This window comes from Zophobas morio, unplaced genomic scaffold, assembly GCF_036711695.1.
Source record: "Zophobas morio isolate AGI-343-1 ecotype UQ-CSIRO unplaced genomic scaffold, CSIRO_AGI_Zmor_V1 ptg000021l, whole genome shotgun sequence".
Lineage (NCBI taxonomy): Eukaryota > Metazoa > Arthropoda > Insecta > Coleoptera > Tenebrionidae > Zophobas > Zophobas morio.
This window is the reverse complement of record NW_026972126.1, coordinates 1,813,123-1,835,349: the sequence shown is the minus strand read 5'-3', so window position 1 is coordinate 1,835,349 and position 22,227 is coordinate 1,813,123. Positions and strand designations below refer to the sequence as shown.

At 31.8% G+C, this 22,227-nt stretch overlaps 2 protein-coding genes and 1 long non-coding RNA gene across 8 annotated transcripts in view; all 3 read right to left on the bottom strand.

The window, feature by feature from the left end:
- The window catches only part of LOC135133251 (protein spinster-like), a 45,546-nt gene extending 40,701 nt beyond the window's left edge, over positions 1-4,845 (bottom strand). The window contains exon 1 of one of the 3 annotated variants that reach the window (XM_064061582.1): positions 4,159-4,845. In XM_064061582.1, the coding sequence (XP_063917652.1) occupies positions 4,159-4,495 (337 nt within the window). In that variant the 5' untranslated portion in view covers positions 4,496-4,845. The remainder of the gene's footprint in view (positions 1-4,158) is intronic. The other 2 variants (XM_064061581.1, XM_064061583.1) reach the window with 2 other exon arrangements.
- Positions 4,846-5,281: 436 nt separating this feature from the next.
- LOC135133252 (uncharacterized) lies at positions 5,282-7,422 on the bottom strand. 3 transcript variants are annotated; one of them, XR_010281160.1, is made up of 3 exons: positions 6,773-7,395; positions 6,512-6,684; positions 5,282-6,463 (listed from the first exon to the last, which is right to left on the bottom strand). It is a non-coding gene; the product is annotated as an uncharacterized LOC135133252 (long non-coding RNA). The 3 variants fall into 3 exon arrangements; XR_010281161.1 differs by having other exon boundaries at positions 5,282-6,247; positions 6,311-6,463; positions 6,512-7,392; XR_010281159.1 differs by having other exon boundaries at positions 6,512-7,422.
- Positions 7,423-8,273: 851 nt separating this feature from the next.
- LOC135132318 (uncharacterized) lies at positions 8,274-22,214 on the bottom strand. 2 transcript variants are annotated; one of them, XM_064060371.1, is made up of 5 exons: positions 22,083-22,214; positions 18,536-18,749; positions 18,405-18,484; positions 17,983-18,125; positions 8,274-10,241 (listed from the first exon to the last, which is right to left on the bottom strand). In XM_064060371.1, the coding sequence occupies exons 1-5, from the start codon at positions 22,212-22,214 to the stop codon at positions 9,752-9,754; spliced, it is 1,059 nt and encodes a 352-aa protein (XP_063916441.1). In that variant the 3' UTR covers positions 8,274-9,751. The 2 variants fall into 2 exon arrangements, with proteins under 2 accessions (XP_063916441.1, XP_063916442.1); XM_064060372.1 differs by lacking the exon at positions 22,083-22,214 and adding an exon at positions 21,430-21,513.
- Between the last annotated feature and the right edge of the window lie 13 nt (positions 22,215-22,227).

Below are 22,227 nucleotides of genomic sequence, written 5' to 3'. Positions count from 1 at the left end.
CAGACACCATTAGGAATTTGGTTCACTTCAATGGTTTCGGGTATGGCAAGTGTCAAGTGAATTTAGCCTTCTCACACAGACACAAATTTTCAAATTACTATAGGTACCAGAAAGAATTTGAAAAAAATTCTTTAATTATTACTAAAACAGTTGATACATCGTTTAAAAATCTACAAAAGTACATCTAGGCATACAATTTGTACTGCAGTTTTTAGCATGGTCATTATGGTATGTAATAAATTTTGTGGTACAAATTTATAGCATTAACTGTCACATGTTCCATTACATAAAATCGAGCTCAAAACGGATAACAAATCATCATACTGCTACTTTGTATGTATACATATAATTTGAACTGAGAAGTAACGTTGAAACATACCTTTCAATTTTAAAATAATTTCAAAAACTTGGTATAGTTTTCGAAATTTCATTTTACCCTATAAAATTTTATTGGCCATAACGAGACGGACAGTAGTACAATAGGAAGAGATATTTACAACCTAAGTTGTCGCGTGCCGGTAATCACCAGATGTTAGAAAGCAGAATAATCCGGGTCCGAACAGGGACCATCGTTACTCAGGAACGAAAATGACCATTATTTTATGAGTACAACTACCTGCTAAATGTTCTCCGCAAATTCGGATGAACTGGTATGAACCATAAATATTAATTACCATGGTACTACTGTCCGTCTCGTTATTGTGAATACAATTTTATAGGGTAAAGTGAAATTTCCAAAACATCAAAAGTATCCATTATGATTCATATAGACTTTAGTCAGGTTAGAATTATGACAAAGTGCTATGGTAACCGGTAGTTAGATTTTAACATTGCTCCCAATTTTTTATCACGAGTTATCAAGATCGTGTTTCATTATTCTTGTCATGATTGAATAATATTACACTGGTACATATAATATTTTAACGTATTCCTTTGATTTATTATAAAGAATTTTTAAAATTAACATTACATCACTGCGCTAAGTTCGAATTGGTAATTTATATTACTTGATGAAGTTATTGAACTTATTTTATCGAAAACATGATACTAACTTCTTGCAAAATTAAAAGATTAATAAAATAACAACGGAAAACTTTTGCAGTTAACTCAGTCATGTATGTAGGCTGGGCTACAACCTGAAATATTTTGTTTTATGTATGTTTTTCATTAACTCCCGCGATAAAGGCCAGTTAAATGAAAATTTTATTTGAACTTGAAAGCTTATCAATTTAACGGTATTCTGTTCTCGTAATTTGGCCTCAATAATTAACATTTGAAATACACTGCCACACAAAAAAAATTCGGACACTAGCATTTTTTATGATCACCTGCAATTGTCGAACTTTTGTAAAAACTGTTCCAAAGAGCAAAACATGAATGTATTCATTAACAGAAAATATAACTTTATTCTAAAATATGTGTAAACAGAAAAAGTAAAACAAGTTATAACTTTAGCATACAAGTTACAAATATTCAAGTGTCCGGATTTTTTTGTCTGGCAGTATATTTTGATCTTCACAATTATAAAATGCATTGTTGAGAGCAATGATACGCCATGTCGAAATCCAATTTAATGTTACTGTTCGCATTCATTTGTTATAAATATATAGTATATTAGTTCAAGTTGACGCAATAAACTCAGGTATAGTAAAATTCACAAGTAATTATCGACACGATAAATGTAAGAACTATATCATACATCGACTCATTTAAGTATAGTAGATTACCTTTATCTAGGTAAGAATAATCGTAAAATACTTTAGTATTACGTCATTACGCATTATGTATCATTTTTCTTTGAAAAATACAGCTGTGTAGGAGTAGCAGGCATTTTTTGCTAGTGCATCATAAAGGTGTAACACAGAAAATTAACTCATGTATTGCACTAGATTTTCACAAATATATTCTGATTCGGATTGGTACAGACGAATTTTAATTTAATAAACCTGTTTAAAAGTGAAATATACATGCACATTATGGACAAGCACAACTTATATATTTAATTATTTTAAATATTAGTTTATCTTGGAGTTGAATTGTTTTCTGAAATGGTTGATTACAAATAAATTGTTATTAAAATTTCTGTGCGTGTTAATATAAAAGTAACATCAAAATGTAAAGGAGGACAAGGTAAGACGTAAGCATATCCATCCCCCTTCGTCGTCTTAATCCATTTTTTTTAGTACCATCTGACCGAAAAAAAACTTCCACTAGTCAACCATGGAATTATTTTTTTTAAATTGTGTTGGTAAAATTTCCACTGTCACAGTTGTTCGTTTTTGAGGTTATGGGATATTATTCGTATAATTATATCTATGCATTGCATTAGAGCGTAAGATCAGTCACCCTTTTCTTGCTTGATTCCATTTCTGTAATAACTGTGAACAATAAAAATTGATGTTTTATTCCAAGCAGTTTTCTGTTACACTTAACAATACAAATGTCAAAGTGACCGGAACTTCAATGGAAAATAACAATACCGACCCAATTTTTGAAAAAGATAAGTCCACGGAGGGAATTTTTCTTGATCGTATCACATTTCAATTAATTGCGACTTTTGAATGAATTCTCAGTTTTGCCAATTATGTTCAAGTTGAGTGAATAATCCACTTTGTAACATTATGGACTGTATGGTCTCAATTTGTAAAATTTATGCAATTTAGATATGAATTAAGTTTTTTATGCTCACTTATTGTGTCTGAATTAATTGGTGTTCTTAACTTTAACTAAGTTTTAATCAATCAGTTGAACTTTTTGAACTGCACTTAAACTACTGATATTTATTGCAATAACTGTGAACAATCGGTGTCTAAAGAAATTTGTACATTGTTTTGATTGGCCGTACTAAACGGTATTTAAATGGACTCAACTTTCATAATCTAAAAATAAACGAAAAAGAAGTGTCTCTTTTAAGGCAATATAAAATTGGTCGTTGAAATTTGGTTTTAGGTTTTTTTAATTTTATATACATATGTATATGTAAATTTTCAAAATAACAGAAGTGGTATCCAAGATTTTCTGGCCGCGACTGTAGTTTTTATCAAAAATTGTACACCAATTATGTACAACAAAAATCAAATTTAGTTTTGAATACGTTATTAAGCATACGAGAAAAATAATTTGATGTCTCCACGACTAATTTTTTAAATGTGTTAAATACAAAAATAAATTCAAATTGTGTTTGAAGTGGTTCATAAAAATGTGTTTTTTTATACATATACACTCACCGGGATAAAAAACGGGCCAGCTAATATTTTTCTGAGTACAGTGCTTCGACTTTTTTACTACGCTTATGTTTGATGTTATTTCTTGATCAGCATATTAATTTAGTGTACCCGCACCCCATACTTTAGATGAGCTTCACAATATGCTTTTAAAAGGAATGAGAGAATATCCGACAATAAACAATTTATTTCATGGGATGTCCTGGAGAATAGCAGCAATCTTACCGGTTCGTGGGGGAAATACCCGTTATTGACGTCATTAAATAGTGTGTAAATGATCATTGATTTTGCTTTCATTTTTTTTCAGCTTTGTTTGATTATTGAATTTTTATCATTTTCTATTAAAGTAATATATTTTTTAGTTTTTTTTGGATAAAAATATTATAATAAACGTTGCATAACCACATCAAAGTATTGCAATTGAAATCCTACTTTATTTCGTACATTTTCGGATCTTTAAAAAAAGAAAAACACGGGTGGTCCGTTTTTCGTGCCGGTGAGCGTAGTATACCCTCAAAATGGATCCTTTTTTGTGTGATTTGAAAGGAAATTTATAAAAACTAAGAGCATGTTCGTAAGTGTTACAACTGATATTGGACCCTACAAAACTTCGTAACACTTTTTTAGGACCCATTTTTCACATAAATGGTAATTTTTGTTATTTTCTGTCGAATTCAGTTCTTGTGTACAGAAGTTACATCTTTGTAATGAGGTCTTTGTTTACCAAATACTTTCACTATTATCTTATTTTTTTATGAAAATTAACACCATTAACTCTTATTACTGCTCTCTTCTGTTGTTTTTAAAACTCATTTACGCTAAACTCTGACAAAACAGGGAAGGCCCATACATACATATTAATATCAAATTTGTCCATGCAATATTTCTTATTAATATATGCACTTTTGGCAATATAAAAAGATCCGACACCTACCTGCTAAGGTAAACCTATCCATGTAGTTAATAAGATTAACGAAACATAATATAAAAACCATAATCCATTCACGTATTTTAACATCTCTAATAGTCCTTTCACTCGGAGAAGTTTCAGTACTTTCTTCATTCGAATGAACAAGTTCTGCTCTGGAATTATTTTGTGGGATATCAGTTTCCATTTTGTTGATATGTTTTAACACCAAAACTCTTTCGAACTTTTCAGACGGCATGACAGCACGACACGTTAAATAACCTAACCTCTTCGCACACACTACCGGAATGAAAATTAAACGGAACTTGTTTGATTTCCATGTTGGCGGGAGTCGGAAGCGCATGCGCAGTCACACGATGATAAATAACTTTGGCTGAAAATTTGTGCTGGATTTGTAAAACACAAAAACCGACTTCACTGGGAGCAAGAGTCACAAAAAGTTTAAAGGCAGTGTTTTCTTCGCAAAAACTTTTATCAATCACAACTTTGGAACGAAATTTGTCACGAGCACTTGACAGCTGTTGCGGCTGCACAATGTGAATGCAGATCTCTGTTTTACCTTTGGCTCGTTTATATGCATACATGAAACTAAACCCGAATATACAGGAAACGCGATTTATACGGGGGTCTTCAAACGTGACGTCAGATGAGTTTGTTGTTAAGACAGTGATGAACGTGATAGTCCACTTGCTGTCGGTACCTTTGATCTCGGCGGGGCGTGCGCATTACAGTTCAAAAAAACGGGCCCCTAGCGCATGCCGTATTGCCGCTTAGTACCATTGTCGTAGTTGCCACATCGCCAACAAATCTCTTTAACGCATCCCGAGTCCCAAAATGACAAGTATCAATTTTACAACAGCTTTTATGGTAATAAAATGATGTAAAAACTAAAGATAGTAGATTTTTTATTACGCAAATTTTCTTTTTACTTCTGATCAAGGCCCCAGCTGTTGTTAAAATATTTGGCAATCACTATTGTATGAAGGCTTTCGAATGTAAAAACCTCAAAAAATTAACAAAATGATTTGGATGGCCATTGCTACGTACAGTCAGGGACACGGAATTTCATAAAACTGCACGTTTTCACATTAGATAAGGGAAAAAATTATATAGAACCACAAGAACAAAGTACCATGTAGTTAATCAAATTTATTTGTAAAAAATAACCACATTTCATTTATTTATTGACAAAAATAAATACGCCCTAATAATAAATATACGACACAAAACTTTTCAGATAATGTGATCGTAGAGCGTGATAGATGGATAGCTAATGCTTACTGGAAAGCAACAGGACAAGTCTACATATATTAATCAGAGCCTCCCTTTATCTGAAAACTAATATACAAATAAATACACCTACCACTAAAAATGACTTGAAGAAAGCCCAACAGTTTAACATATCACAGTCTAATATACGAAAAATATAGACGTCTAACAAAAACTTGACTTGACAACTTCTACAGATGTCGTAAACTATTATCCAATCTCGCTTTTTCTGATGTCATGTTGATTTTAAACGTTCCATATTGGCAATTTTTGTTCAATGGAATATTCTCATTCTTACAAAGACAGCAAATATTCTATTTGAAAATTATCACTTGGGAGAGCGTAATTAATAGTTGCTAGCAGCTCCTTTAACTTAAGCCTACATTTGAACCTAAAGCCACTGTCTGAAAAAGTTCGCAGCAGACGTTATCCTGTTTTTAATATACTCGTAAAATCCTAATGACAGCATTGTTAATCCTTCAAATAGATTTGGTCGATTGAAATGCCATGCAACATGGAAAACCTGTTCAGTCATTTCATTCACTTCATACTGAGTATTCCCATATTCAACACACCTGGAACAAGAATGAGGTGATAAACATTTCTAAAATAAATACCCACATATGTAGTAGAGGATATTCTACATTTGTATGTTCTGCAGTTTCTACAGTTAAAGGAGTAAAAATGTTTTTCTCTGGAAACAAATAGGTAGTCAAAATTATAAGCACTCATCGTTCCGCTGTCTAATATTATTAAAAATGTTCTCCATCGTCAACATTGTTTGTTCCTTCACAATGCTGAAAATAATCTAAACAAATTTCATAACCTAAAAATGATTAATACATTATGTTAATTCCAACAAAAATAAAGTGAAAGAGTAAATAGGTACTTATCGTTGTGGACGGCCTTAGTGGTGTTGCTTAATCAGAGTAAACACTGCCAGAAGTAAAATGTGACGATTCATAAATGTCAATATTTTTTGAGGTGGAAAGTCTTGGTTCGTTTGTCACAACTGTTTGTTTGGTAGTCCTTATTGTTTCACCTAAAATTTCCAATTATTCTACTAATTTAATTTTCAATAAGACGGCACCTGAAACATGAAGAGTTGGATAGGCTGTTGCTTTCGGTCGGTGGCACAACAGCTGATGTGGATACATTTTTAGTTCAAAGTGACGAATGCAAATCCGATACCTTCTGTAACGTTCTGTTGCAGAATTATTCATGACTGATTCTAGTTTAACTATTCTTGCCCATAAATTTGACCTGTATGTAAACAGTTTAATTTTATAATAAACAACATAGCACACACATATCACTGCGCTAATATGTAAGAAAACAAAGATAACCTTACCTAACCTAAATCATCAAAACGAAATATAAAAAAAGTGGCACTAGGCACTAATCTACAAAAGAAAAGAAAATTGTAATAGTTTTGCACGACTGCTGCAACGCCCTTAGTCACTTTTAATACGCGATATTCGTTAATTCGTTCACAAAAAGTAAATCACTAATTCAACCCATCCGATCAACATTTAACGTTGAAGTGACACAGAAATATTAATAAACGTGTTATGTTTAGGTTTTGTTAAATCAATTTAAATCAGTCAATAACAAAACCAACAATTCGCACACCTAACTTAAATGTGCAATTCCAATACTACAACATAACCTCAATCAACATAACAGCATTTTCGCATCTGACAGTTCAATAACCTAGCCTTACAACCGATGTTTAAATTTACCACGCAAAATATATTGCGCGGGATACCTGCGTAAGGCAAAATTGACTCCATGAAGGTTGCGGAGTGGGATATCACGTTCATCACTGGTTAAGACACAATTTAATCATTTCTATTTACAGATATTGTCATATGTAATATTGTATTTGTGTAAATTTCGGCAGAGACTTGAATACTGTTGAAAGGGTACGATTTCAGTTCACCTCACCGTTATTTCACAAACTGTCGTGAAATGTAGTTATGTTATGACTACTCAAGTTGGTGTTGGTGAATCACTGTAAAGTCGATAATGATGATTATAGTTATTTTTCTTTCATTATAATTTAATATTTTATTAAATAATCGAAATTATAGATGATATGTGGTCTGTAGTTTGTAAAATTTGCCACGAATTTTATTTGTATTGCGTGATATATTTGATAGTGATGTTCAGCTTTTAAACTTTTGTTCTTCACATACCACACCACTAAGGCATAATTAATTATTCCAGTATTTTTGCAAGAGTACCTAATTCTAAAAATTTCATAGAGTGGCCAACACTTGTATATACATATATACAGGATGTTATTGAAAGGTACATACAACAAAATTGACAGTTCTTCGCGAGGTCTAAGAAGTCTTAAAAACTTATTTTGTGTTATCAAAATTATAAGGGGAAAATTAACCTTTATCCAACCTTTTTAGACGCTACTGAAAGATAAATAGGTAAAATTAATTTATTTTAATAAATCCTAGCAACTGTAACAATAAAACTTTTGTCAAGACTAAATTTTGCTATAGAAACCAGAGATGATGTTTTTATTAGGGGCGTACAACGAATTTGGACATAAATTTTAATAATTTTTATCTCTAAAAGGAGAACACTTTTACTTGAACTTTTTTTAACTTTTAACACCCATACTTCGAGACCAATTGCCGATTTTATTTTGTACGTACCTTTTAATAACACGCTGTATCTAGTCATTTCTACTTCTTCCTCTGCAAGGACTCTATACAATGAAATAGAAAACACGTTATTTTGTTCGTATTGCACTTTATTTAGATGATAATACACATATGATGTATTACGAAATATATAAACAAATTAGGTAAATTCATGGATAAAACACAGAAGTGCACAGTTTAGTATTAAAAACTACTCTATAGGAGAATGTATTGCACAAATATATCAACAGACAGTAAAATCTTCATGTACTAGTTGAATAGTCAATAATAATCAATACTGTTTATACTTTTAAACAAGCTGACGTTATTAAATAAGTACATACGTGAAAGCCTTGGAAAAATATCACTGAGGTAAGTGAATTGCATGACATCTGTAAATGGTACCAGAAAACTAGAGTTATCAGAGACATCTCTAATACGTTAACATAACAGTTTCAGTTCTATTTTGAATCAAGTTGTACAGTATTGTTAAAATAATTAAGACACATATTAGGTTAGTGGATGGTTGTTAAAAACAACATAATGCAAGAAGCATCCACTATAAATGAACTCCCTGTTAAAGTAGTTGTTATAAAGATACTTGATCATAGATAAAATCTAGATACTCTTCAGTTACGTTGAAAAACTTATGGATCACAGTGCGATCGAAAAATAAGGGACTTTTACTGGGGTGAGTTTTTGAAACTTCAGTTTATAACCATACCTTGTGAATCTCACACCACGCTGTTTACGAATAACACTTTCAACATTAGTGACACTGGGATAAACGTCATGTTTACAGGTCAATATGACATATTTATAATTCAATGTGACATGTTGACGTGTAAACATCTAGAATGTATAAATATTTAAAATTGTCATGTCTACTTGTCAACATAACAATTAAACTTATTATTCCATAATCTACCACGTGCGAAATATGGCGTTAAACGTAAACAATCCAGCTTTACATTTCTCAATCGTGTCATTAGAGTGCCGTTGAAAAGAAGTAAACGAATGTAACCATTTTGGGCAGTTGAACGTTTGGATAGTTCTGAAGTATGACATTTAACAATTGCGCAGCGTTGAAATTTTTGGTGTATATAATCACATGCGTATACCCACTGCATATTTTTCGTGTAATAAGCTTTAATCTAAAAACAGGCTAATATCACGATAGACATGCTCAGAGTATCATTATCAACTGAAGTTTAAAAAATGCATCCCAATCTATACGTCACACTTGTGTTTCCACCAAATTTCAATGCACAGTGATATAACTATTATTTTTGGTTTTGTTAATTATAATAAATTTGAATGAAGTTTTAAGTCTTTATAGTTCAAAGTTTAACATACAACTAATTCATTAATTGGAATGGCTCATGGTTCCCTTTTTCGGTCGCACATTATTACAAATTACCAAATATTTGTCTCCTCGAATACAAAGATAAAAAAAGATGAATAGTTTTATCAAATCACAGTCTATAATTCTACTCCCAAAAAATGCCTCAACGAAAGTGTTCTGACTGCTTGTTTCAACATGATTATAACAACAGTTTTAAACCACTGGGAGTAAGTATTAAAATATTTGTATCTAATACAGACAGCCTTTAAGCGCTTAATAATACAAATATCCAACGCTTAAAAAATCATTTTTGATTTTCGTTTTATGATGGTTTAGTACTTTTATTCTGCCCGCCTCTATACTTTCTGCCATCTCCGTTATGGTAGTGGTTATTATTGGTCCCCCTTCGCCCTTGATACTGGGTTGAGTTACTGCCGTTACTTTGCAAATTCGGTAACCCGGCACTGTCCGCGCTTCCATTTCTTTCCTGTCTAGTTCCCTGTTGCCAAAAACTTTGCGAATGTAGAGGGGGGAACCAGTTGCCTCGATAATGGCCACTTCCATTTCCTCGATGTCGCCCGTTGCCGCGTCCCTGATTGGTTCCTGTCTTTTGAGATTCTTTGTACGTGGCTGGAGAATCACGCAACTGAAAATGCGACACGCTAGCGTTTTCACGACGCAAATCGGAATTTTCTCGACGCAATCTTCGGATTATTGTCTCAGCATCGTCGAGTTTCCGCAACAATTCTGGATCAGGTTGAAGCGCTCTCTCACGTTCTTTTTCTCTGTCACGTTCGTAACGTTCAAGTTTTCTGTGACAAAAGTCAAAACAATGTTAATAAATAATGATACAATAATACATAAATTGGTGTTAAAAACGCATCAAAAGCATTAAAATTTGTGTGGTATGACGTGAGTAATCGCTTTTTAACTTTTTTAAATTTTTACGTCTCATTTTTTAAAGGAGCCCAAAAACACATCTCGTAATTAATTTCACATTTTTTGTAAAACTTTGCATTCAAGTTTTTCGTTAAATGTTGACTACTGTTGCATGAAAATCAAGGACTACGAGAATTGTTTGGAAAAAATAAATAGGAGCAAAATTATCTGCAGTTGGTGTATGTTATGGTGCATACGTTTTTTAGCTCCTTTAAACAATGAACTATAACGAGGACCGTATGCATTTTTTTAATTACGTAGGTCAATTTTTTGAATAAATATTGTATTGTACAATTACTGCAATTCGTTTGTAATAACGCGCAATAAGACTAAACTCAACACAAATGCAAAGAATAGCCCCTGTGGCAAGCTAAAATTGAAATAACCGGACGGAATATGTTCACAGACGTATTATGGAACGAGCTATTATGAACAATTTTTTACAATTTCTTTCTTTAAGATGAGATAAAGGAAATAAGTTCGTACTTAACCTTTGCAATGTTTTAAAAAATAAAAGAATAAAAGCATAAATATAGAATTTTACGACGAATTCATGCTGGCATTGCTGCCAAAAATTCAGAATTGGCAATCATTATTAGTCACCTGGTATTTAAATTTTAATATATCTTAACTTTGCTTATAACGTAACTGAATTTTTTGTATTTCTCAGCTGATCAATAAAGTAAATCGCTTGAAATGTATTTTTCTAAACAGCATGTTAATCAACAAAACTGCTTACGATAAACTTAAAACGTTTTCAGCAGTTTCAAAGTTAAACTGTAAAATGTTGAAAAATCATTGAAATTTGGTACACAAGTAAAAGTATATATTTGAACTCTATCCTCTGAAATATTATTGAAATTTCCATCAACATTTGTTTTGGAGATACAAGGCCAACTTGATTTTTTACTTCCCGAGCGTAAGCCAAGGAACTATAGTAATTGAGTCCATTGGAGGAATTGCTACTTTTATGTTTTCTCGACGTTTCATGACCCCTACACACGAAAAAATTTGTATGTAGATTAGAAATATCATGTAAATGTTTAAACTCTAACCAAAATTTGGCTAATCATCTCCACCAACGTCATGTCAATGAATCATATTTTAAAATGTTTTGAATGTTATACAAAAATATTCTCCTATATTTGTAGTGTACGAATCCGCTTTCAGTTTTTTCGCTAAACGTTCAATTTTTACAAAAACATTTCAAGGTTTAATAACGTTATATTACCAATACGGGATACAAGTCTTCGTGACGCAGTGTCTTTACTAGGGGAACGGCGACTTGCGGTCGTGGATTCGATGCCGAACTTGGCCCTTTCTTTTTTTTGCAATGGTAATGCGCTGTAACAACTTTTATTTTGTGCTGTGACTAGTATTATCCATGTTGATGACGTCATCACAATTTTTTTATTGGTCAAATTGAGAACGAGTCTCGAAAATATGAGAATGCGTACGTCTTTATATAATAATGATAAAATAAGAATTATAATATTCAGAACATTTTGTTCGATTGTGGTTTAGTTAATAATTTTAGTCCTGTTTTCAGAAGACAAACTCACTTAAATGAAATTAATTTCTACGTGACATTCTTTTGATGTATAAACATAAATAAACACTTGAGCTTTAGATTGCCTAGTGCTGAAGGACATTGTATCCCCTTAGTTATGTATTTTAAATATATACTAGCTTTTCGCCCGCGGCTTCGCTCGCGTAGACGATTCGTTGTGTTGAAGAGCATTGTTATCAACCTTCAAATAAAAAATGTGTTGAAGGACATTAATACAATTTCCAGTAAAAATCCACATAAAAAATGTTTGCTCATAAAAACTTTGTCACCCCCTTTCAACTTCTTAGGGGTGAAATCTGGAAACAATCTGAAATACGTGTTTCATTATTTGTGTTGAAGAGTATTAATACCAAGTTCCCCGTAAAAATTTAAATTTACAGTAGAAATATTTTTCCCATATAAACTTCGGCACCACTTTTCACCCCCTTAGGGGTTGAATTTCGGAAAATGCTTAAATATGTGTTTCATTATTTGTGTTTGAGACAATTAATGCCAAGTTTCACGTAAAAATTAAATTTACAATAGAAATATTCCCACACAAATCTAGCGACCATATTTCACCCCCTTAGGGGTTGAATCTCAGAAAATGTTTAAATATGTATGTGTTTCATTATTTGTGTTGAAGAGCATTAATTTAATATCAAGTTTCACGCAAAAATTTAAATTTACAATAGAAATACTTTTCCCATACAAACTTAACCACTTAACCAGTACTTTTCACCCCCGTAGAGGTTGAATCTCGGGAAATGCTTAATTACGTGTTCCACTATGCATTAATACTAAATTCCATGTCAAAAATTTACAATAGAAATAATTTTTCGATATAAAGTTAGCCACCACTTTTCACCCCCTTTGGGGTTGAATCTCGAAAAATGTTCAAATACGTGTTACAGTACTTGTGTTGAAGAACATTATTACCAAGTTTCACGTAAAAATGTAAATAAACAATAGAAATATTGTCCCATACAAACTTAGCCTCCACATTTCACCCCCTTAGGGGTTGAATTTTAGAAAATGCTTAAACACCGGTTTCATTATTTGCGTTGAAGAACATTAATACCAAGTTTCACGTAAAAATTTCAATTTATAGTAGAAATATTGTTCCTATACAAACTTAGCTGCCCAAACTTATTAGACACCACTTTTCACCCCCTTATGGGTCGAATCTCCGAAAATGCTTAAATACGTATTTCCTTATTTGTATTGAAGAGAATTAAAATGTACCAGGTTTCACGTAAGGATGTAAATTTACAGTAGGCGTATTGGTTCTATACAAATTTTATCACCCCTTTTAAAACCCCTTAGGGGATGAATTTCGAAAAATCCATTCTTAAACGATGCCTTCAGTATAAAATGAACATTCTCTCCAAATTTCAACTTTCTAGCATTAGCGGTTTGGGCTGGGCGTTGATAGGTTAGTCGGGACATTGTCTTTTATGTATAAAGATTACACTGTCCGTACTTGGGGACGCAAATTCCAAGGACTGCGGGGGTGTTATTTATGCCGCTGATTTTTACTTTACAGAGGTTATAACAAAACGAAAATCGTAAAATCAAATTTTATACATTTTTTAAAGAGCAGGGATTTGTCGGATTATACTTCAAGAGCGAGGGAATTTCTGCCGAAATAACCTTCCACCATTTTTTTTTAAATAGCACATGTCTTTCTTTATTTGCAACAAAAGGCATAAAAAATTAAAATAATACAATTTAGAAAGACATTTTGTTTGTTTTACTTCAGTTAAATGTGTTATTTTTACAATTTTACTTCATTTTTCTACCTATCAAGCAAAAGTGGTAAACAACTAATGATAGATGAAGACAACATTTCCTAGGCTAAACAAATTTCACATTTTCCAGATTGTATTATTTTAATGTTTTTTTAAATTTTTGTTATTTTTAGTAGGTATCTAAAATGCTTTGCATCAATTTTTCCCGGCGGTTTGGCAAAAGGTAAATTGTTAATGGTGACATGTGGTATTTTTCAAAATGGGGTACGACACTGCTTGTCAGAAATTGACAGTGACACTGTTAAATTTACAAAACCTAATTTAAGCTGCGTGAATTTTTAAATTTTCAAATAGTGCGACAAAATGTAGTGTGGTGGTGTGGTACTTTTCAACGGCCGCGGCTATACGTAGAAATAACTAATATAGCTGACGCCGAATTTACACCCATTGGTAAGATGTTGGTACAAAACCTTGATTTATAACGGTAGACTTTTGCCAGTGACCAACTCCACAAAAAGGATTATTATTCCCCATTATTAAATGTAGTAGAGTTATAACCTTATAGAATTTGGAAAACAATACTACACTATAAAAAATTTCTATTGATTTCAATAGGTACTCAATTTTTTTAAGCTTCCTGATATTTAATAATGGCCAATATAGTACCAAAACCAAGTTTAGTTGTTTTTACTCGACCATCTTTATCCCCTAACCTCGTCTTCAATTTTTTCGCAAAATTTTTGAGGGATTTGTCAAATATTTTTTAAGATTAGCTGCTTCAGGTATGGCGAAAAATACGATACTGATACTGTATCCACCGTAGAATGTAAATGGCTTTTGTAATCTCAAATTGTTTAGGAAATCTCGACCACAAAAGTGACACATTCAGTGGTACATAATATACTATTTCTTATTTTCATTACTATCGTATTTGGCTGCAAATACAGCAGGAAATAAAATATTTACAGATGATCCCCTCACCGGAGGAGGTAATTTATGGACATTAGTCATTACTTCTAGAGGATTGCTAAGGAAAGTTTAACAATAGAAGTATTACAATTTTACGTTTGCTTGGATTTTAATTACCTATCTTCATCAAAAATTTAGAACATTATCTTAAAGTATTATAAATAAATTCGTACTGACAAATATGCTCTGCGATGTATGGAGTACTAGTTGTGCTCTTGTTATTGCTTAATAAATTTATTATAAGCTGATACGTCACCATATAGTCACTAGTTATTTGTAAAAGTCTAGTTTTGTTATTTTTGTAAAGCCAAAAAACGAAGAAAAAATAGAATAAATGTCCAATTTTTAAATTTGTGAGAAAATACTATGCGATCGAAAAAAAATTTAATTAAGAGTTGGCGTTGTCTATCAAACGTTGGATGGTACACCTGAATTTGAATACATGAATTTTTGTTGCACGTGTTTAATTTGTGATCCTGTTGCCACTTGACAGAATGATGTGATGTGTCAGTTAGAGCATGGCCTACTCCATTAATCTCTTGAGAGATTAATGGAGTAGGCCATGGTTAAAGTTCGACTCACAGGTAGTCTTTTCACCAAAATATTAAAACTTTATAATTTCAAATTAAATTGGCGCCTCCCGCCTTAACCCGTTTTATTTTTACGGTTTTACTGTTTAATTTCGCTAATTTCAACAAAACACGCTTTGTTAATTAAAATATAAATATGTATTAAAGAGAATCAATAGGTACCTACCCAATTTTCTATAATTTTTATTTAATTTCAAAAATTTAATAAGATTTATGATTCCACAGATAGATTGGCAACTGGTACACAACTTGGAGAAAATATCTCTTTTGAAGAATTTGGAGAAGACTGAATTCTGTCAATATGTATAAAAAGCCATAAGAAGCAGTAGTGGCCAGAGTTCACTAACCAATCTGTGTTGTGTTGTTTTGTTAAATAAGGGGTAAGTGTTAACACGCATGCATTGATAATTTAAAACGTTTATTAGATTTTGTCATGTTTATTTTTTTAATAACTTTGAATTGTTTTCGATATTTTTATAAATCGCCTTTTACATTTTTTTTGTTAATTGACGTTGACCACGTAACTATTAAACCGTTCCTTACTTTTTGCATTTTGTAGTATTTCTTGAGTTCTAATTTTTTTATAGTTCGGATTTTTTTTATAATTCGTTCATGTCTTTGGAAACTCATGAATTGTATTGCTAGGTTTCGTTTCCAAATTAAATATACATATCGCACTGTGAGAGCAATACTCACGTAAGTCAAAATTTGCCGAATTCTTAAATTTATCATTAATGCATAAAAAAGTTAATGTAGTTTTAGTAAATGTAAGTATAAACGGTTTTTAATAGTTGCGTAATGCTCAAATTCATCAAAATGTTTGTATTGCATTTCCGAACATTACTTGTGCACTTAATGCAAGACTGCCGTATCTCAAAACTAAGTGAAATGCACGTAAGCTATGAAGCTATGAGATTTCAGTCGATGTTGATAATCTGATACTCCTACTAATTTAGGTACAAATTGAACACAACAAATGCACAATGTCTTCTGATATAGTTAAGAATTGACCGAAAACATGGAAATCAATTTTTCTTTGAATAGGAAAGGTAGGAAAGTTAATTAGAGCGAAACAAAAAATTTAAAATTTGTCAAAAATTCCGATGGAATTTTGTAACTTCGTATAGAAAGGAAGTATATCAGGAAATAATAGTCAATCAATTCCCGAATATCACGACAACGGCGGCGTCAGACTTAAATGAAAATGATTAAACAATATCTATGAAGGTCCTTTAGCAATACGAAAAAAAATACGATGGACTGAATCAATTATGTATAAAAAAACGAATTAAATAAAATTATAACACATTTTATAACAATTTAGCCATAGTACACTGACCGGCAAAAAAAAACCGGCCACCCTGAAAAACTGTCCAAAACGAAGCTTTAAAAATTGTTAATTTAACTAGTAATCGTTATTTTATTAAAGAACCATTCACTATTGACATATAAGGTATAAATTAGCAAAAAAAAGAAGCCAATTAAACGCAGAATTAAATTTAATTTAACAAAATAACAGAAACAGAGCGACACTTTGAAAGACGGCTGTAAGAGTTAACGGAATTATTTTCGCGTGAAAATGTTTATTAATTGCCAAACTTATAATCAAATGATGAAAAACACTATTTACAACAACAGCCTCCTTTATTGTTTTTTTTAAGAAAATATCGTACTTGGTCTGTTTCTGTTATTTTGTTAAATTAAATTTAATTCTGCGTTTAATTGTGTTTTTTTTTTGTGCTAATTTGTACATCATGTGTCAATAGTGAATGATTCTTTAATAAAATAACGATCACTAGTTAAATTAAGTTTTAAAGTGGTTTTGCGAAATTTTTCAGGGTGGCCGGTTTTTTTTGCCGGTCAGTGTAGATGTTGAATGAATTAATACTGTGATCGTTTTGTGTTTTGTTATATTTTTTTCATTACAATGTGTTGTTAGTTTGCTCTTGTCTTAAATTTATTAACACGCAAGTCAAAATATTTGATCTGCTGTACCAGTGCAATAGTCACGTAAGTCAAAATTTCTTGTTTTCTATAACGAGTAGAAGGTTCTACTCTAAAGGAATAAAAACACGATTAATAATAGATTGACAATACGACTATAATGTACTTCGAAGCCTTTCGTATTTAATATACTAATTATATATAAAAATTTGGGAATTTGAAATCATCATTACTCAAAACACGCTGGTTTTGAGTTACGTGAGTATTGCTCTCACAGTGCGATATTTTATAATTTAACAAAGTGGATATACTTTTAATACTCCCTACGTCCAGCCACTTGAACGTGTTACCATCATCAATAACCAACCGACGAAACAAATAAATAATATTTTCACTATATGTAGGGCAAAAGGTCTACGACTTGATCATACAGTTTAAATCGTTAAATAATAACCTTTATGTGACAACTGTTGCGTGGATATTTTTGCATTTATACAGTAACGACGTCAAGGCATACATACAAAATGATACGTTTTATTTTTATACAGCAACTTTCCTCTTGATTTAATACAATTAATGGTTTTTAACACGTTTTCCGTCAACAATTATTGTAACATGTTGGTAATTTCATTTTTATACACTTAATTAAAAAAAATATGACGTGACATCATCACCACAGTATTGAATATAAGCAATTTGATTAGTAGGAAACAAGGTTTTTAATTTCTCTAGCGCCTTGCGTCTTGTCTTTAAAATATTCTGCCTTTGATGCATTTCTTTAACACCGATCTGCATACGCAGTATATCTTACTTTTTTTGTTCGTCAACTATTGCAGAAAGATAAACATTTCGACTTTCGATTTCTTGTAATTGCAACTTCAACTCCCCTAATTCTTTCTCCAAAAGTTCCACTTGTAGAGGAGTAATGTTGATTTGTTTCGGGCTGGAGTACACCTAATGAACGCATTAAACGGGTCTATACAAGTATACTACCATAAAGAGTGCTTTGATAATTTTAGAGTTGCTACTGTTGGATTTCGATTTCCACACAACACTCGTGTGAAGCGAGGACATTTTCAACATAGTAAATACGAGGTACCAGCAAGTCCAAAATTATCTTACAATTAACAGCTGCAATTCTTGATTTTTCTGTAACTGTGCTTGTCAAAATAATATAAAAATTGTATGTTTTTAAGTAGACCAGTTTAAAACAATTCTAATATTTTTATTTACCTTGTGTTTCGTGTCATCTTCCGGTGATGAAGGAGAACTAGGGAGAGTACCTTTAACGAATACTAACTGGAACTGTAATTCTGTAAAAACTGTATTTAACAAGGGAAATTCGGAAGTGGTAAAATCGTTACCTCTATTTCGATTTCGAAGACTTTCGATCTCGTTATGAAGACCTGTTAACATGAGCTGATGTTGTTCTTGCAGAAATCGAATATTTTGTTCCAGCTGAGCCACTCTTGCACTATCTGGACCTTTCGGTCGTTCGGGGCTAGTTGACGGTATATCTTGTGATCTGGAAACTGTTACCAGTTCACCATTTACTCCACCAGTTTTCGATTTATTCACCTAAACAAAAAATTAAGTAAATCCCTTGAAAAGAAATGTTTTAGTCATGTGTATTAACATATAAAGAGTAATGAAAAAGTTTTCTGATTAGAGTTGGCAAATATTTCCACGGCCAACTCTAATCTGAAAACTTTTCGATCACCCGTTATAATATTAATAGCTTTAAACCAGTGTTCGAAAGCCAAAATATGAAAGTTCTTTCAAAAACGTAATATTGTTATAATATAGACATTAATTAAGTTCTACAAGAAATTGATCTTTCTTTTTAAAATTTTCTTGGAGGTCCGTCATTGTGATCAGTAAGTCAGCAATTTCGCGTAATTCCTTTAAACTGTTTTTATAGCCTATTTGATGGTTTGTTAAATTAATTATAAAATCACTTACAACTTTGTTGATAGAACACACGTTCATTTCGTAGTTGACATCCTCACAATATATTTATTTTGACAACTTTTATTTAATTAAGTGTTGATATAAATACTGTTCGCGGAAAAAATTAAGAGACACTTTTTGCAAGGTTAATTTTTATTTCACAATTTCGGAATTTCCATTTCCTTTTTCATAACAGTTTTGTTTCCGAAATTTTGACAATTTATTTTAGCAAAAATTATTCATAACTGTTTTAACAAGCACTGAATTGTACATTTTACCAAATTCGATAAAACGTATGTAGTTCTGATAAAAAAAATAATTAGGTAACAAAAACGGCCAATTTTTCCATCATTAATGCTTTATCAAGGTTGCAGCGTACTGTTTTATGTGGAAATACATAACATTAATCAGAATAGCCTCATAAAACAATTTATATCAGTAACTGATTACTATTTTTTCCCTAGGAGCAATTGTTGTTAATAAAAAAATGGGAAAATGTTCGTAATTAAGTTTCATTTTACTTTTATTTATAAAAGTCAATTTTCCAAAGTCATTTTTACTTTCGGTAACTAAAACAAACCTGCAAAAAAACTTGATTTGTTTTCGAAAAAATCTAATGAGATGTTAATGAAACAGTCTACAGTATGTGATGAATGTCTTGTTCACTTTGAAACTGATGACGAACTTACAAATAACATTGCTTGGTAATTTTTTAATGTTCTTTTCAAAACTAGTACAAGACATGCTCTTGAGTATTAATTAGCAGTTATGCCACCGTCAATCCCGAACCATTTATTATAGGTACGTTATACAAAAATAGATATTTTTAAAACATATTTTTGTTTATTCTTTTGCATAAATACACTCAACAATTTTATTTTTGTAGTTTTTCCCAATAATACGAAGTTACTTAAGTAGGAGAAGGTGCCACATGTGTATATTCAAATTATAAAAAATTATTCCCCACTTAATTAGGACCATAATATGCAACTATATATTAAGCAATAAAATAAATTGACTAATTCATTTTTTTTTGAGTCACTCTGTAAAAGCAATTCTAAAAATATGAATGCAATGATAAATCATGAGTATAGACTCATCACATTTTGTACATTTTCGGTATGATTTATTCGGCAAACGTTTGAGAAGACATATCACTTTTTTGAGAGGAATAAACAGGTTGATTAAAAAGTGATGATCCTTGCGATAACTTTAAAACGACTGGAAGGTTTCAAAGCATTCGGTTTCATACTCCAGGGGTCATATGAGTCATGACACATCGAAAAAATATGAAAGTAGCTAGTCACCCAACGGACTCGATTACAATACCTTAGTCTTAGCTTACAAAGTAAAAAGTCTGTAACTATAACACATCCATGGATAAGTATACAAAACAAATTATTGTTTTCTTAAATTTGTACAAAAATGTGTCAGAATCTTAGCTCCCGTGTTGCAGAAGTTGAACAGTGGTTTATTTTGAAGTTACATTATGGCGAGGGCCAAATAATGAAATTATTAAATCAAAAATTAACAATGCTGAGATATTTAAAAATTATTATTTTCAACAGTCCCTTCACGATCATCACCAATAGTAGACGCTCCTCGATGTGAAGTTTTTTCTGAATGATGTACGAATTTAGAATGCATTATAGTTAGTATGAGCGTTAATTTAATGAATACTAAAAAATTTGAAATCGCCATGAAAAACTCTTCTGTCTATTTGTCACTTTTGGATCAGAAAAAATGGGAGAGTGCTTATCACAACTATCATATTTCTATGGACGCCACATTTTAACACTTTAATAAAAGTGTGGTTATTAACCGTTATTAGTAAAATAACACAAATTTGTTATAGGGATTTCTTGATTGTGTCTGAAGTAAACACCTGTCGTCGCTTCCTGTACACAAAATAATGATGTTCCTAATCTTATGTATACATATGCAACCCAACTTACACTAGGAAAATATAAAAGCGTTGATTTTAAATGTCGAATGATTCAGGATGGAAAAATGATCATGCAACAACATTCTGCCAGTTGAACGAGGCACATAAATAACAAACAATATTGAAAAACTTAAAGAGATTTCAAAGACGGCAACATATGTGCATAAGTGTGCAGCAAAAGGTCAATCAACCTATGAATTATTGATCGATCTAAAACCCTACAATAGATTAACAGTTTATGCAAAATGGTTTCAATGCAAAAAATATGTTCGCATAAAGGAAAATGGGGGGGACGTGATTATTCACAGGAAATAGTGTTATGTAAAAACTCATCATAGCGGCACCAGTAATACAAGTACTTACTTGTCCAAACGGTGTGACTGGTATTTTCACCATTATTTTCGATGCCATAGTAGCTTTCGTTTCGTTATTAATTTCGTACGTTTCGTTTCGTCTTAGAGGACAAGAGTAGTAACACCGGCGCTGTGGATCCAATGAATCACCGACCAAAATATTGTTCTCACAATAAATACGACGTCATTCCCACAATCGTACTAACAGCAAGAATATAAGTGCGACAAAAGCAGATACTTTATTAGAAGCTCAGCACGGAACTGTACTACGTCGTATGCCGTAGTATTTAACAAATGTTTAAAATTAACAAAGCGGCGTCGCGTATTTACCACAGTTGAATCACACCTTTATGAGTATTGATTATTCGTTTTGTGTCATGCTCAAAGGCTCTGTTTGACGGAGAGTAAAGAGAAATACGTGAAGAAAGTTATCAAACCAAGATCTACATGGGGGATTATTGGTAGCACATGCAAATGCATTTAAGCATTAATGTATAACAAATATGTATGCGCATAAAATTAATCTTTCAAAAACATATAATCAATGGTTTTTTAAATATTTTACAAAGTACAAAAAGAGGTATTAGGTTAGAAATGAGAACTTTAGTGTTTGGTTTTGGGGTTTCTGGTTCAGTTCTGCCGTTAAATAAAAAAGGTACTTACCAGTACTTTTCCTATAAGTTCTGTTGCCTTTTCAGGAAGAGGTGGTGAGAGTGGAGGTAAAATTATTGTGTTCAGTGGCACTCTCCGACTATTTTCCAAAATTGTATTTCTGTGGATCCCTACATGCCTCATAATTATTGTCGAA